The sequence below is a fragment of the Mycetomoellerius zeteki genome, unplaced genomic scaffold (assembly GCF_001594055.1).
Source record: "Mycetomoellerius zeteki isolate Tzet28-1 unplaced genomic scaffold, Tzet1.0 scaffold367, whole genome shotgun sequence".
NCBI lineage: Eukaryota > Metazoa > Arthropoda > Insecta > Hymenoptera > Formicidae > Mycetomoellerius > Mycetomoellerius zeteki.
The window spans coordinates 15,066-32,727 of NW_017257357.1; the positions used below are offsets into that span (position 1 = coordinate 15,066).

The 17,662-nt window shown below is 33.7% G+C and overlaps 1 protein-coding gene across 2 annotated transcripts in view; it reads right to left on the bottom strand.

Annotated features, from left to right (window-relative positions):
* Positions 1-1,112: 1,112 nt before the first annotated feature.
* LOC108725900 (GATA-binding factor A) overlaps positions 1,113-17,662 on the bottom strand; it is a 49,412-nt gene continuing 32,862 nt past the window's right edge. The window contains exons 2-6 of one of the 2 annotated variants that reach the window (XM_018453194.1): positions 5,115-5,332; positions 4,768-5,027; positions 2,734-2,906; positions 2,151-2,415; positions 1,113-1,806 (exon numbers count right to left, since the gene is read on the bottom strand). In XM_018453194.1, coding sequence (XP_018308696.1) covers positions 1,475-1,806; positions 2,151-2,415; positions 2,734-2,906; positions 4,768-5,027; positions 5,115-5,305 — 1,221 coding nt within the window. In that variant the 5' untranslated portion in view covers positions 5,306-5,332 and the 3' untranslated portion in view covers positions 1,113-1,474. Of the gene's footprint in view, positions 1,807-2,150; positions 2,431-2,733; positions 2,907-4,767; positions 5,028-5,114; positions 5,333-17,662 lie in introns of both variants that reach the window. The other variant, XM_018453193.1, reaches the window with a different exon arrangement.

The window sequence follows — 17,662 nt, forward strand, 5'->3', positions numbered from 1 at the left end:
GTTAGCTAAATATATTCGTCAAGAAACCGTGACAACGGTTTCGAGTCAATAAATTATAAGAATGTTTCAGACTTTTCCTAGTTATCTTTCGAAGTGAATCATTATTATATTCGTGCAGAGATTACGGCTAAATCTGATAATATTGTATTCGTGCCTCGAGAATTTAACTTCATCCTCTGCAATTAAAAATTTGCACATTTTTATTTTGTTTATTTCTTATAATTATAAATTTTATACTTATTATATTTATCAATATAATATTTCATACAAAAATCAACACATTTCAAGCAATCATGCTTGAAATAGAATAATTATAAGTAAATGTTCTAATCCAGTATAGTAGTAAATAAAGCAATGAAGAGTTGTCGAGGCCGAAAAAGTCTATCTATTCCTAATATTGCAATAGTTTATTATGGAGATTATTTACAATTAAGTACTCTGGTTGTGCAGGCATTTGCAGTGTAACAAAAAAGTCGTGAGATATAATCGGCATAAATATAAAAAAAATATTATTTTAACACTTACAATAAATAACGAAGGTATTTTTCTCTTTTATACTCAGGAAGTCAAAATATTACTAACTGATTAGAAAATTGAAAAGTAATACGATATTTCATTGCTCTTCAAATGCAAAAATCATATTTCTATTTGTTATACACTAGCCTTGCCAAATCATCATTTTTATTAAGTATTTTTGCGCTTTTGTCAAACCAGGAAGCACTCTTGCACTGATTGTATCATAACTCAGCTATTTACATATATCGGATATTCAAACGCAAAAAATGCATTAAATATGGAAATGTGCTTTTCATATTAATATTTTATACTTTCGTTCCATTTTCTCGTAATTCCAATTATTACCGTTAAACTAGCAAAATAATTTTCAATACGCATCGTCTTTCATAACTTTTTTATAATCCCTGTCATTGACTAGAGATCCAGTTTCTCGCCTATATATCAACGACTCGTTTAAAATCAAAGTTTTTAAGATGTATTGATATTTTTTTCTTCTCAGATAATTTTATTACAACGTCCATGCATAAATTTTTGTATAAAGTAATCCTTCTTGAAAACTTACGTATTTTCTTGAAAAACAGTATTCTTCTCTTTTGGATTCATAACATTTCAATTTCTGTCACCGTTTTTCTTTGAATTTTAAAACAATTTGCACGTCACTGACTAGTCCCATGTTGCAGAAGAATTCTTCTTCCACACATTTGTCAAAGAAGTGTCTTAATTGTTAATTTCGTTATTCTCTCTTGCTCTTTTCTCAAATAATCGGATTAAAATCCAATCACAATCTTCAATTCTAATATACCTTCCATTCTTTTAATTACTTTTTCATTATTAAACTTTCATAAGTTTCTTGGCAAATTCTTGAATAATCCTTACTGCGAAAAAGATCTTCATTTTTCAACGCGTCTGAATCTATTTTCGAGGCAATTCTAATGAACAAACGTCAATTACTAAACAATTACGAGGACGCGAGTAATTTTGCCGCTGTAGTGACATGATGTTGATGATGATAGGGTGCCTCCTGGGTGCCATAATAACTCTGTTGCTGATGTTCGCTGGTAACAGTTAATTGATGAGGATGTTGATAATAAGATGAGTACGGTTGACCAACGACGCCATCACAGCTCCGCGGTTCCGTTTTCACAGCAGGTACATTTCCAGTCGCCAAAAGAGAGGTATGTCCGAGGTAAACAGGTCTATCGGTCGACGTTGATGAGCCCGATGACTTTGATACTTCGATCTGATGTTGCTGTTGTTGTTGCTGCTGCTGTTGTTGATTGTTCTTCAAGTCTGTAGAAAAATATTCGCGACATTAAAAATAAATCGATGTATGTATATTATATCTAAATAATAAAGTAAAGAAATCAGAAAAAAACATAAACACTTTATAAGTATAAGATACAAGGAAAATGATATTTTTATTGATATGTAATAACTAAATTTAAAATTAAAAAGCAAATTTTTTTAAATTGTGAGTAATGAATTACGGAAAATTAATTTCTATCGTTATTACTAATTATAATATCATGTTTTTAGTTTATTTATATATTAAACAGAAGTTTATTTTAGAGTTTATATTTTTATGCATCTACTACACTATCACACAAGAGAAAACAAATTTAACATTTACCAACCTGTAGAAGGAGAGGATGTCGTTGAGGCAGTGGTTTCATGATCCCCCTGAGATGATCTAGCATTCTGTTCTGGAGTCTTCTTCGGTTTTCTCTTCCTTGTTTGTATACCATCCTTTCGCATGGCTAGCGGCCTATTGACTCCGTGCAATTTGAAGTATAATCCACAAGCGTTGCACACTGGCTCACCCTCGTTGTTGCGCCTCCACAAGGTGGTGGTGCGAGTGCCGCAGTTTGTGCAGCACAGCCCGAGTCGCCTCGTTGCGGTCTGAAATTCCGACATCTGTCCCATTTGTAACACATGTCAAGACGACTCAAATGAAAATGCAATTATTGTGAATAAACAGGGTATTCTTAGAAGAATCAAACAGATCCCTCTTTTAAAAGACGTTCCATTGATAATAAGGATGTGACATAACTTTATATATGAAAGTACCGAAAAGTAGTATCGAAAAATATCTTTGTAAACCGATAACATTTTCATGCTAAAAATTATTGTTAAAGATCAGAGGTTCTTTTCGCGGGTATAGCATAGAAAGACGGCTCTTCACAAAATACGTAGACAATCTTTTGTTGATGAACTTACCAGGCGTTTTGAGGGCTTGATAAGCGGTCTATTCATGCCGTTCATCTTATGATAAAGTCCGCATGCATTGCAAAGATAATGGCCGGTGCCGTCTCTTCGCCAGAGCGGCGTCGATATCGCGCCGCAATTTACGCATTCGCGACCCTCGCCAAATTGGAAATCCATTGCGGTATCTGTAATCAGTTTCATATTTGATTGATTAATTAACGGACAGTTAATTTATTTAATGTTTATTGTAATTTATATACAACAGAGGACAAAAATAATCAATTGAAATTTGGAAAATATATAGCAAGAGATTCCAACGATGCATATTTAATTGAAAAAAATTTAAAAGCACTAACAATAATTGGGCGAGTTCAAGACGGCAAAGCGGCTAGGCATGCTTACCGAGCGATTAAATATGATTGGTTGAATCTATAAGTAACAACCAATTACGTTCATTTGCTCGGCGAGCAGGCTAGCCGCTTTGTCAACTTGAACGCGCCCATTGACACCAAAAGTAAGACATTTTGATTTCATTTTGACAATGTTAATTGCAAACTTTTGCCGAGTTTCTTTTTACGTATCACGTTCCTCTTTTATTCTCTACTCGTTTTGCGTGAAAATTCGAGATTGGTTTTATTCGTGCCGAACTGATGAGATAAGCCCGTTCTTTACATTTTATCTAAACGTCTCGAGGACGCCCGTAGTGGGATTTACATTTAGACGGCAAAGCAAGGCAGAGAATGCGCGACGGACTGTTCCCGACTCTCCAGAGGAAGCATCCGCCCGCGCTGGCTCTCTGAACCGATTCTCCGTCGCTACGCTGTAAAACACTTGACCGCGGGATCGACCCGGCTCACTTCAAAGACACCGCTATCACTTATCCATCGCACATGGCCCGCCGCGTGCACGGCGGTAAATAGCATCCGCGAAGAAAAGTAGCTTCTTTCTCCTCGTCTCAGCACAGCGTTTTTCTTTCGAGCGGTGCTGTCACAAAGTCAGCGTTAATCACCAAGTTAAATGTTTCTTTTCACGCGCGTTAATATGATATTTTATTATCGAATATCGTTAAAAGATTCACACAACTATGCATGTCTGCAAATATAATATCCAGCTAGAAAATCTTATAAAGTTAAATGAGACAATTTCGTCAAGCGCTATTACTGCGCATGATCACTTATAGAAAGTTTCAATTGGAAAGCTCTCGTTGGTTCTCGTCTCTTAGCCATCGAGATGACATGAAAATAAAAGATTTACCTCCAAAAGGAGGATTTAAGTCACACTTTAGAAACCGTACGCTTGACAATTCCACGAGTACTCCCTCACGAACTCCATTTGTGATATCGTCTGCGGTTTCGATAAACTAATCGGCACCATAGGAAATTGCATGCCTACATATCTTATCGCCGCGGCATACGGGTAGTTCCCATAACTTTTGTTTGTTTATCATTGCGACTTCACGCGTGATGCACGCCAACGAAAAGCGATATAAACACCTCCATTTTCACGAGCCATAGCGAGCAAATTTTAAGTATAGCAGGGAATGATAACGAAATCCAGCTACATTAGTGATATTTTTACGTCAGAGCGAGTAAAGATAGCGCAACACTCTTATAACATTACTTAATATAATCATACCGATATAATAAGTTATCAATATTTGTGTAATTAGTATCTTTTAATATATGAAGTTTTAATATATGAAGTATCTTTTAATATATGAAGAAAATAATTAATTTCGCTGTTTAATATTAATTTTTTTTTTTTAAGACGACCGCTCTAATAGCTTTTTTATTCGATTTCTCAGAAATATCAGTATTGATATTATTTAATTCTATCATATTTTATTTATTTGACGTGTGCACGTTATAATGTGTAAGTTATGATTATTATCATAATATCTATTAAAAAGCTAACATGAAAAAACTTTTACTTTTGCCGCATCGTGTGCAAATTATATTTGTTTGCGAAGGTATAGTAGTACACCCACATAGTAGATATGTGCAGAAGCACATTTATAAAAAGTCGTACATATTTGTACATACGAACCATAAGGTGATGCACGTTGAAAACCGGTGCCGTCGTAAGCGCGCCACGAGGACATCATCGCGACGTTCTGCGCATAGAAGGGTGCAGCTGCGGCTGCGGCGAGAGTTGAATGAGGATGCGTCGCGTGCGGATGTCCCGCATGCGGATGGCCAGGTCCAGCGTGCGGTCCCATCGCCGCCGCGGTACCGCTCGTGTGTCCGGCGAGCGCGTGATGCGCCGCATACGTCTCCACTCCGTGCTGCCAGGATGCTGTCTTTTCCCTTCAAAGGATCAAGCATATTTGACGTTTAGTTAACGTGATTTCAAGCACGTGTTGACGCACGTATGATTTTCAAAAGTCATCGTACCATGCGGGCGAGGGTGAAGTAGGGAAGGAATGATATTGCGCTGCCGTGGCTGCAGATGGAATTGCTGGTCTAGACGATGGAACGTAGACAGGCGCCTGGAGCTGCTGCCCGTGTTGCTGCTGTTGCTGCTGGGACTGCTGCTGGTAATCGGAACTTGCGCCGTACCCGCCACTTCCGCCCCCGTGGAACATCCTCCTCGAGAGCTACCACCGTGGCATCTGTCGAAAATAAAGATATCGAAAATTATTAACACATCTCCATCTTCCATAGCTCTGAAGAGCATTTTCATTTGCATCCTTTCAAATACATGAATATTGTACTCTTGGCAAATTGCATAAATTTTGTTAAACTTTTAGTATCGTACAATTTTTAATATGTCATAATTGATTGAAGTTCGCGTATTTCAATAATCCGTAACTTATAATTAATCATCTTTATAAACAGTTACGACGTGAAAATCCCTTTAATTTTAAAAAAGTAATCCCTTTAGTGTATTGATGCCGACAATATAAAATATAAGTGCAAAAGCGCAAAGTACGGCGGTAAGTATTTTGCTAAAGGGTTGCCGCCGGCAATCTCTTTTGCTACCATGGAAAGATATATCGTTACGCTGGTAATATGGCAATAATACATCCTGCAGCAGATAATGTTAATGATCCCTTTAGAGCCGATAACCGGCCATGCATATTGAGATCCCGCCAAGCGTCATGTAAGACGAGCTAATGCGGCATGGGCCGCCCATGAGACCAAGGTTGACCGTGAATAAATGCCGAATCCTGTCATGGTCACCGTCGGGTTCTCTTCTATCTTGTCTGCCTGTGTAAAGGAACGATTTTGTGGTCGTGGATCAGGAAACTATAAGTCTTTCGACTTACTTGAGCGAGTAATGTCTTTCAAACTTCGAATAAACTTTATGACAGGCAATGAGAACATTGATCGAAAGGGTATTCAATTTTATTTAGTTTTATCATGTGTGCTACATATAAGATATTTTTTACCTCTGTTTATGCATATTAATATAAATATGCGATTTTAATCGTAACATTTGTTGAATTTAATTGAATGTAGGTAGATGTATAAATTTCTTATCACGACGAGACGATATAAATTAATTCTATTTTTTCTAATTTCTCATATTATTATATAATCGAGATGACCGAACGAATATAATGACGAGTCTTTTACTTGTAATAACTGACAATTATGTGTTGAAAGCAATTTCCGCGCACGTGTTGCACGATTTTATTATATTATGTAGATTTCGCAACTGATCGATATACTGATACCGATACTATTGCGGCATGTCAAGAATTTATTTCACAGTATTGTTAAGAACGAAAATAGCATACGTAGCCCGATATATACATTGGTATCTCTTGCACACCGCATCCATTTTGGTATGTGAATCCTGTGCCGCCCACACGTTTCATTGTTAGGATACGCATCTCCTTAAGAATATCTGCAGCCTCACCATATCTATGCAACCCATTTGAGTGTGATGCATAGAATATGATGCCGTTTGCATTGCAAAATTTAGAAAAAACAGATTTCATCAGCTAAATATATGAATTGTATGATATATCGTATGAGCTTCTTTCGTTCTGGCAAAAACGAACGTCTATTTAATTATGTCACTTCATTTCATTTTACATGTTTCTACGTATTTTCAATATTTTTGTTAATTTATTATCATTTTCTCTTAATTAAAGTTGCAAATTGTTATAGTACCCCAAAGGAAATAAATAATATCAATCAACAATAATAATAATAATATTCAATGAAAATAAAAAGTATATGTTGATATATAATTTTTGCAACGTTTGGTTAAACAAATAATAATTCGAATGAACAAAAGTATCGGCAAAATTTAAGCATTCCTAAACGCATAATAAACGCAAGATAAACCGGGCAATAGGGTAATAGGTATTGAATTCTCGCAAGTCTTGCCACCCACAGTCATTCCATTGTCTCGGATACGCGTTTTCCAAGCGATCGTAATACCGCCACGGTTGGCATATGTTCTACGAGTCGGCCCTCCGCGACGGATCCAGGTATCAACCTCCGAAAGGAGCAGTGGACAGATAAAATATAGCTCGTACGAAAAGAGAGATATACCGAAATACATTCGCGCAAAAGAAAGAAAAAAAGGAAGAAATCGAGAAGCAAGAAAATTTTTTATTTGTATAAAAAGAATTATATTCGCGTACCTACTATTTAAAGCTTTCAGAGTGAATATCATTCTAAAAAGTGAAATCTCACTATTAAAGATCAATTTTTACTCTTTAAAGTGAAATTCCATTCCAAGAAATTTAGAGAGGGTATATCTTATCCGATTTATTATTACCATAAAGCGCGAAATACGCTGCATCAGTTTAATCATTGAAATTTAAAATGTAAGCAATAATAGAATATTTGTTCATAGAATATATTTGGTAGTTAATAATATTTTACAATATGTTGAATATTTCATGGAGAAAATCGCACGGCGACAACGTCCTTGGTAATTATTTTTGCGTAGACGCGGCATAGCAATTGCGTGTGAGGTGGTTGCGTATGTACACAAGGTCGCCGTGCTATCATTCGCACAGCGATACTTGAGTAGGCAGGCAGCGACAAGAATTGCTCTGCGTTATCGAAACATATTCTATGAACAGTTAATGATTAGCACAGTTAACTAGCTTTCTTTAATTCATAAGTATAAGACGTCTACTTGTAAACAGGTATCTTATTAGATTTGTACAAAGTATCAAAGAATTTGAATTCGTCATAAATTTTTTCTATTATTTTCAGTTTAAAATCGCGGTGCAACGCACGAATTGAGTAATACAAAGTGTGAATAATAATTTAGATTGAATAATTCATGAAGATTCGCCGTGTACTCTCTAAATCTTTTAAGGTGAAATCTCACTCCAAAAGACTTGAAAATTGAATCTTGAAGCTTTGAAAAAGAGTGGGGAAATTTTCACTCCGTTGGAGTTAAGGTGAAATCTCACTCCAAAAAACTTGAAAATTGGAGTGAGATTCTCTTCAAGAAAGGAATGAAATGGCTCCTTTTTTCGGAGTGAGATTTTCCCTTGGAGGGAATCACATTCCAAAAGAGTGAAAATCTGCCACTCTTTCAAGGATAAAAATATTTTCACTTTTTCGAAGACTTTGGCACAATTTTCACTCTAGGAAAGTATCGATCTTAGAAACTAGAAAGTATCGATTATTTATTAATAATCAATTTGTGATATACTGAACAACATTTTTGCTCTCCTGTGGATACATCATGACGTAGGAAGGTTCAGCACTTAAAGGGAACGAATAATATTCCTTTATTCCCAAAGGGAAACTATTATAAGTATCTAAACAAGCGCCAATACTATAAAGTGTTGCGTGCGATCGTTATATTAATAATCCTTTCTCAGGAGTGTCGTACAAAGTGCCGCGATCATAACCGTTTACTGTAAAAGTGCAACGAATTGTAAGAGAAAGAAGACAATGAAAAAACAGGAGCAATAACGAAGTTAGTAACTTACTAGTTAGTAACTTACTAGTGAGTAATTTACTTGCAGTATTTATTCGTTTATTTCATTATTTGGACGTTCATTTAAATGATTTAAATAAGAATTAGAGAAAATGAATATATATGATTTATGAAATTTTACAAGAGATTCGTCAAATCCGTTTAGCGCGCCAAGTTGAACGTGTCGCGTTATGCGTGGAGAGACTGGAGAGTAGGGAGTTCATGAGGAGATACGACAAGAGGAGTCGGAGGAGAGAAAACGGAGAGAAAGAAATGCGCAGGTCTCAAAGAGGGGATTTTGCCGCATGTACCTTGGCGGGGATCAAATGATAGTCTACGCGTCGGAGAAAGAGAGGTGCTGTTCAACGAATAAAGACATTGCGAGAGAAAGAGAGAGGCATGGAGCCGCGCAGACGCGTCTCCACCTTCATCGCTTGGCTCCGACCGTTGAATCGGAGATACCGATAGCGGCCATCGCGGTCACAAATATACCTCGTGTAGGCGGGACCAAAGTTTCCGTCGCATGTGTGTAGTTGTACACGTGTATAAGCGAACTCGTGTGCCGATGTAACGCGCAAGTGAACGCATGTGATCGGGTTGTACGATCTGCTGTATAGCGAAGTGAGTTCTAATCAATCAGGTCAGACTAAATTTTGGTTGTTATAAATGAAAATCTATCTCTACTTGTGATATAAAAAGAAATTATACAAATTTTATGAATTTATTTGGGCTAAAAATTACTTATGATACTTAATTTGTTTGTTTTCTTGTATATTAATATTACACGTAGAAAATGAAATTCAATTAAGTTTTCTAGAAGAAGGCCTTCATTTTAAGTTATAGTTTCATCATAATTCTTTTCGAATCAAATTAATGTGTTTAGTATAAATTATTAATATGGCTCAATCAGAATAAATCAATAAATAAAAGAAGGACTACGAGCCAGTTACAATATAAAGAATATTTAATATTCGTACAAACGTTTCGACGCCGATCGGGTCATTTTCAATGTAAACACAAATAACATAACATAAATTGTCGGAGTTTCGATCAGATTATAATATTCAGTAAAACGTATCGGTTATTTCCGTATTCCCTATTATTTGATGTGTGTGGTCCATATGTAAAATTAGCTAGACTGATGTAAATATTTTTTAAAAATCTACTATCTTACAAATAATTCAAAAAATAATAGACTGACATTGAGTTACAGTTTAAATTAAATTATCAAGCATGTATATTTTATAGTAATTTAATACCAATTAAGTTACATACATATATATATACCTTGATTTGTCGTAATGATGTGAGTCAGAGAGAAAAACGCAAAATTAACTAAGTCATACATAGGCAAAAGTAAGCTATGATATGATATATTGGAGAGAATACATGTATTCTCGACGATGTCAGGCGACGTTATGATAAAAAGAAAACAAGGAAACAAAGAAGAGACAATAATTTGAAGGGGATAGCGGACAATGTTAAGAAGGGAAAAGAAATTGAATAATATTAAGATATGATACTGGCAAAGAATCTGTATCATTTTGTTTGTTTATCCCATGTTTTTGTCTTTTAATGTGAACCATCTCCGATATTAGTTTCTTATTATAAGAAGCTTCTATGTCTAAAATTTCAACGTTACCTCAGTCAAAATTATGATTCTGGTCAATGTGGTGATTGGTAATCACCGTTGGAGATTTTGACTTCTTATTAATATCGGAGACATGTTCGTGTAATCTTGTCTTTAATTGTCTTTTTGTCTGACCTGCGTAACTAACATCGCAATCATCACAAGAGATCTTATAGATAACTTTTGATTGCATAAAGGATCCAACTGGTCTTTGCCCTTTCTAATAAAGTTCCTTAGTGAATTTGGGATAGAGAAAGCTAATTTACAATGGAACCTGTTAGCAATTGGAGTAAATTTTTCAGATACCGAATTCACATAAGGTATTGTGAAAAATCTCTCCTTGATCTTTTTCTCGACAGTTCCACTCTTATTAATGTGGAACTTTATTCTTTTTTGTATAGAAGAAAAAACAAATTCCAGTGGATAACCATTACTTAAAAAAATATTTTTCCATTAATTAAAAACGAGGATGACATAAACGTATAATTTTGTCGACAAACCCGTATATTACACCTCTCTTGTGACAAAGCGGATAATGTGAATTAAAATTAAGAAATCTGCCAGAAAAAGTCGCCTTACGATACACATAAAAAAATAATGTGTTTAGAATTTGAATTAATTTCTGGTATGAGATTTAATGTGTGAGAACAGAATATTATTCTTCTTCTTTTTTAAAGCAGAAATAATTTTACATTAACGGAATTAAGATTGTAATGAATTACGATGATAATTTTTCATGGAAAAGAGTAGATATCGCTATATTTGATCGGCACTAATACCAAGAAACAATTCACAAGTCATTAAATTATACTATCCTCGACGTCGGAGGGAGATAAAATCAGTCGGAGTATTTTGGTGGCAACTCAATTTTTTAATAAATTACAGAATTGTAGTATATTAATTTGTAGTTATGACAAGAGAAACATGTAAGAAATCTGTAAATAATTAATCTGAATATATTAACGCTTACAATTATGTTGATAATATCGTATTGGCTTGATGTAATGGCTCTATTATTTTTTAAAATCATAGTTTTGAATAAAATTCTTAAAAAACTTTCATAGCTCAATACAAATAAAAAATCATACAATTTAAAACAGAATCGATCTTTTAATGCTTACTCTTTTACCGTTTTATTTTTTAAATTATTATAATTTAGAATTAAGTGACGTTTAGAGAATTATAATTCATTAATTTATAATTATCGGAAAAAGTCATTATTCTTTCTTTCATAATTGATTTATTAAATAATGTGTAAATGTCACAGATCATTCTTTTGACGAATATAAATGTATCAACTTGTATCAGTAATTGTCGAAAGCATAGATACATTACAAAATGATACATAAACCATAATCTTTCATCAGCGCTGGAATGAATCCGATTGTGCAATCCGCTATTTTAGCCATTTGACTTTTTTCTAAGCCACTGTATATATTACATGCAATATTGACTTTTAATTGGTATTAATGACGTTAGCTTGACGAAGCGTAACAAGTGGCAATGCAGCTTATCTCAATTTGCGATAGAAAAACACGTATATCACGCAGGAACTATAACGGCAGTAATAAAATTAGCATAACTTATCGACATCAGAGTCATTTTGATATCACTTGACAATATGTTGGGGAAAAGTGCATAATCTTACAAATGTGCCAAAATTAATTTATTCTTGTATTTCAACGATGACAGATAAAACATAAACGAATTCCATTATCGGCAATGTATGGAAAATATTAAACTATTTGTGCTCATTATTGCAATAATTTACTGCACGCTGTTATATAATAGTATTAATAAAACATTCCTTATATACCGATTCATAAACATCGCCTACACATTATGCAATACATTTAAAGAGTTCAGGGTACGTATTGTGAAGTTATTCGGAATATGGTTTTCGATCGCGCGGAATATTCAATTATTTCCTATATTTCTATTGCGTTTTTTTTTAAAGGAAATAGAATAATTTCGATCGGAATTCAATACTATTTGTTCCATGATAGATACCCACGTATTATGAAATTGTTTAGAACGGATTCCATTTCTCAATTATTCCGATTCGCAATTATTTTATTTTCCTTAGAAAACAATAGAAATCGAAGGACTAATTGTCGAAGAACAATTTCGATCAGAATCTATTCTGAATAGTTTCATAATACGTTCTCTGTTATTTTATTGCAAACATTACATAAATAATATGATTCGCGGATCGATATATAATGAATTTTTTTTTAATCACTGTCGCGATTCTCATCTACATTGATATAAGAACTGAGGTTTTCAAGATACAGATCTTCCGCGTTGGGCATTTATTATTCATTAAACTACGCAGAATGATCGGTGTGAAAAGCCACAGGCATGTATCACGCGATGAAAATTAATTTATTTCGCACGTTGCGTGATCCTTCTTTGAATGCTTTCGTCCGTGTTGTGCTCGACATTGTGGTTAAAAAATATATCCGAATCAATCGAAACAATAGTGAAATAAATGTGCATAAAGTAAAATAATGAGTTTACAGTTGCTAATTTATCTTCTATAGAAGAAAGTGGGGTCCTTTCTGTGTAGAAAGGGCAAAAAAATTTTTAAAAGTTTTATCTATTAAAGGTTCTTAAAGATTCTTAAAGTAAATCAAACAAGTGTTTAAAAGTTATGTATTCAACGTACAACACTATTTATAGCGTTATTATTGCAGTAAAGATAGGCAGGGTCTCTCTTTCTCTCTCTCTCTCTCTCTCTCTCTCTCTCTCTCTCTCTCTCTCTCTCGCAGATATATTTAAGAATATGTTTAAATCTCTCGCAGGTGAAGATGCGATTGTGCGAATTTGTTATGTACACATACGACAGACCACAGTATGTGCACGCATGCACACGCACATTTATTACGTCGATAATAGCTCTGTAATATCGGTTGCGAATACTACGGCACTCCCGTATTATTGCTATTATTAACGTGATTATGATTTATGATGTCAGATTAGCATTACTTTAATGAGTAATAATCCTGTTCACGATTCATAAATTAAACGTCATTTTAATTTACAAAGTGATTACAATTTACCAAATGTGCGCGCGAATGCTTTGCCAATGTTGTTTTATTCCCACGATAAAATGCAGTATATTATATTCATTAATGTAAACTACATACTTATACAGTGATACGATTGCATTTATATGACATTTATTGCTGGTCATTGTCTTAACTCATCTGCCTCTTTTCAAAGTAATACTATTCATTAGAAACACATACATGGGATATATATATATTTTGCGAAAAATTTATAGCGTGAGCAGATGGCACAAATGCAAACGAAATAATTTACGTGAATTCTAAATTAGTATCATATTAACCTTTTAATAAATTATCAAAATACTCTTTCGATATTAAGTTATTAAATAGAAGTAAACGTTGAAAATCGAGTTGAAAATTAAGTAGAGACATTGATAAATACAACTTATTTACATAAAATTTAATAATATGGACATTAATTTTTCTATTTGATATATAGTACATGTATCATTTGGATGAAGGATCAAAGTTGCTTTTGTATATGTTTATTTGTTGAATGGACATTTTTCATATAACCGGTACTCGCGATCATCGTGATGCAAAAAAGCACGCGTGTAATTAAGCTACAAACTCCCTGGCGCGATCGCGACTCTACGGGAGCGATCTCTCTCTAGCGGAGCGGAAAATATTGGATCCGTGGTATAAGAGCTCTAATGGGAACCGGTTGAGAAAATAATCGCGTTTCGATGTTAGGCGGCGGCGGTGGCGGCGGCGCCACATCAACGCGGCGCCGTACTTTTCATGGCTCTCAACGGATCACACGGAATTTAGATGAGAGCCTGGCGAGTTGCGACGAATTAGAAGGGTCCGACGCCACCATGTCGATAGCCCAGGTATATATCGGTAATGGACACCGATTAAAGGGATCAAATAGAACGAGACGGACGTGAAAGGCTTCCAGTTCTTTTACGGTGCGTAGAAGTCGGGTGTTGTTACATACGCGGTTAAGTTATGGGGTGTTTAATATTCTCTCATATAAAAAGTATGAATATATAAAAATATTTGGCATTGCCAAATGACAACACACCGTATTATTATAATAATACGTAAAATTAATAACATAAATTTCTTAAACGTATCGATATAATTTTTTTAACCATTCAAATAACTCTTGCACATTAAACTTTATGTATGTATTAGATCTTAATAACACTGTTCGATAAAAAATCACTTTCTTTTTTTCTCTGAAGTGCCATACTACATACCTCGAAGATTTTTTCGTGCTGAACACGATGCTGTTAGCAGAATTTTGAGTAAATTAAGGTGAAATGGACCAAAAATGGCGTTTGTGTAACTATTTTAAATATTTTTTATGGCAAGACAAAATTTTGTTTCTAAATAACGTCTACGTTCTAAACGTACAATTCAAGAGCGTTCAAATGAATTTTTATTTATAATCGATTTATTTTCATTAAGTTATACAATAACTATAGATTTGAATTTTAGACTTTTTGTACAATTGCGCAGTTCGACAAAAAAAATTAGTAAGGAATAAAGCCTTTAAAGATAAAAAAAATTACTTTATTTTCTCTTCGAAGTGCTATATACCCCAAAGTATATATCCCAAAGATCTTTTCGCGCTGAACACAATACAAATATCGGAATTTCCGTAGCATATTAGGATTTTTAGTAAATTGAAATGGATTAAACATTCATGCAATTTACTATTACACTTCAATTTATTACAAATCTTGATGTGCAAATTTTGACGACGGCATCATGTTCAACGGGAATAAATCTTTGGAATATGTACCATGATGTTTCAAAGAGAAAAAAAAATGGTTTTTTTGTTAAAATGCGTAATTATACAAAAAGTCTATATTATATCAGACATTCTATATTATAATCGTTAAATAGCCATGACTTGATAAAAGCAAGTCGTACAGTCATAAATTAAAATTCATTTGAAAGCTCTCGAATTATACTTTTAGATACCGTAAACTTTATTTAGAAATAAGTTTTTGTTTTGCTGTAAAAAAATTTTGAAAATGATCAAATATTTTTAGCTTATTATATTTCAATTTACTCAAAATTCTAACGTGCTACGCAAATTCTACCAACGCTGAACACGATATTGTGTTAATAAATAGCTTGCATATCAATGCAATATTATGTTTATGCTTGTGCATTCTCGAGAGCGTGTGTGCATCATAGGGTCAAGCGTTGGCGGCGCTATTTGTGTATGCCGGCCAGACGTCGCGAGCGTGCGATCGAAGAGCTTTAATCCGGCGGCATTCGTGGAAGACGAGTTCCTCTGACGATTACAACGAAGTACTTTGGTGCATCGGGACTGTTCTCATCCCGAGGACCGGCGGGTGCCGAGGCGCCACGGCGCCGACCGCGTAGAAGGGTTTTCTTGTAGATCCTACACAGTTGCATGCGCACACACTCGCGCGTATCACGCACGTTGCACGACGAGATCGTCCTTTTTTTTTCTCAATTCCATGGTGAGGTGACACAGAGGCCCGGTGATGTCTCGAGACTCTCGTCGTGTTAGAAGGAGCTTATCTTGCCTCCGTGACATTATCGTGGATTATTTGTTACCTTGTGTTAGACGTAAATTAATATCTTCAACAATTGCGCACGCAACTCAATTTACGCTCTATTTGTTCGATATATTTTATTAGGTCCTATATTTCGGTGGAATAATTATTTCATCTTAATTTTGTCTGAATTTTTGTAGCAGTTACATAGAGAAATAATTTTATGCAGAAAATAAGAAATATCTTTGTCAATATCTTTTTTATTTTATTCGTGAGTTGATTCAACTTAAGAAAGATTTAAAGCGCCGCAATTATTTGTCAACAATATCTATATATAATAATAAGAGTTTTATTTTTCTACGGATACACGTGATGTATAAAGATGTGGAAATCGCGTGATACGGTTCCATAAGTTTGATGTTCAATAAATAAGTGCTCCCTTTGAAGAGATTTCAGTCACGATCTATCGATCGTCATGCCAGCAAATCGTACTTAAGATGTCATGAATAAACGTGTCGAAGTATTTTATAAATTTTAATTTTGGTAAAAATATATTCTATCAAGAAATATTAGATATAAAAACACTTCACATACATACATACATATAATATATAAAATACATAAAAAAGTTAATTTTTTTACCAAATCTAGAAAAATTAATCTGTTCTTAATTAAGTCTGTTCTTTATAGTTGAACACTCATTGTACTTAAAGTGAAATAGATATTACAAATACGTGTCTGCGTACCAGTCATTTAATGTCGATAGATTTGTGCCTGCAGTTTTATTTACAATTTTTGACAATACTGTGACCCTATTATCAAGTTGTAAAAGTCAAATATATTTTATTAGTTTTATATTATTAAATATTTAAATACATATATATTTAAAAAATAACTATATATCACATAATCATTATTACTTTTTTACATAGAAATCTTTTTTATTATCTACATATTAAAATTTAACGATAATTAACCAAACAATAATTATGTTGTTAACTAAACATTACGTTTCAATGATTCAATTTAACTCGAATCAGATTCGAACAAAAACAAATGAAATTTTATTTGATTCAGCTTAAAAAAGAAATCTTGATTTTTGTAACACATTTCTCAACATTACACACAAGAACCTTCAAGTTTCGATTAAAAAACAAATGAAATTTTATTTGATTCAGCTTAAAAAAGAAATCTTGATTTTTGTAACACATTTCTCAACATTGCACACAAGAACCTTCAAGTTTCGATTAAAAAACTGCAGTCAAGATAATCTTGTTACTTTTTTTTTTCCTTTAGCATTTTGAAAAAAAGAAATCCATGATTGTAGAAAGAGTCAGATGATTGAGCAAATAAACTAATTCAGCAGGCTCTATCTTTTAAGCAATCCTTTTTGTGGCCAAAAATGGACACATAGCTATGTGACCAATATTGGTGTGATATTTTTTGAAAAATATATTAGCCATATTACAATTGATTGAAGTAAATGTATTGCTAAATTAAAATCAGAAAGAATTATAAGTTGAAATGAAGTTAACTTAATGAAATTCGTGATCTGCTAAAAAGTTTTTTTTTTTAAATTTTGTATATATTTTAGAATCTATTTTTAAGAAAAATATATGTACAATTTATAATGGACTGAAGAAAATTATGAAATATAAATATTTAAAAATCTACTGTAAATAGAAAAATTTTGCTTTTATAAGATTAGGTATTTATGAAACACCAAGACGGTAATGTACAAGAAAAGAGACATCGATCTTATCCTATTCAATTAACACAATTCCTGAGAAATTATGTGTGAGACGGTGAAAGATATGCGCATCCGATCGCTTCAGGATGTTTCGGATCTGCCTTTC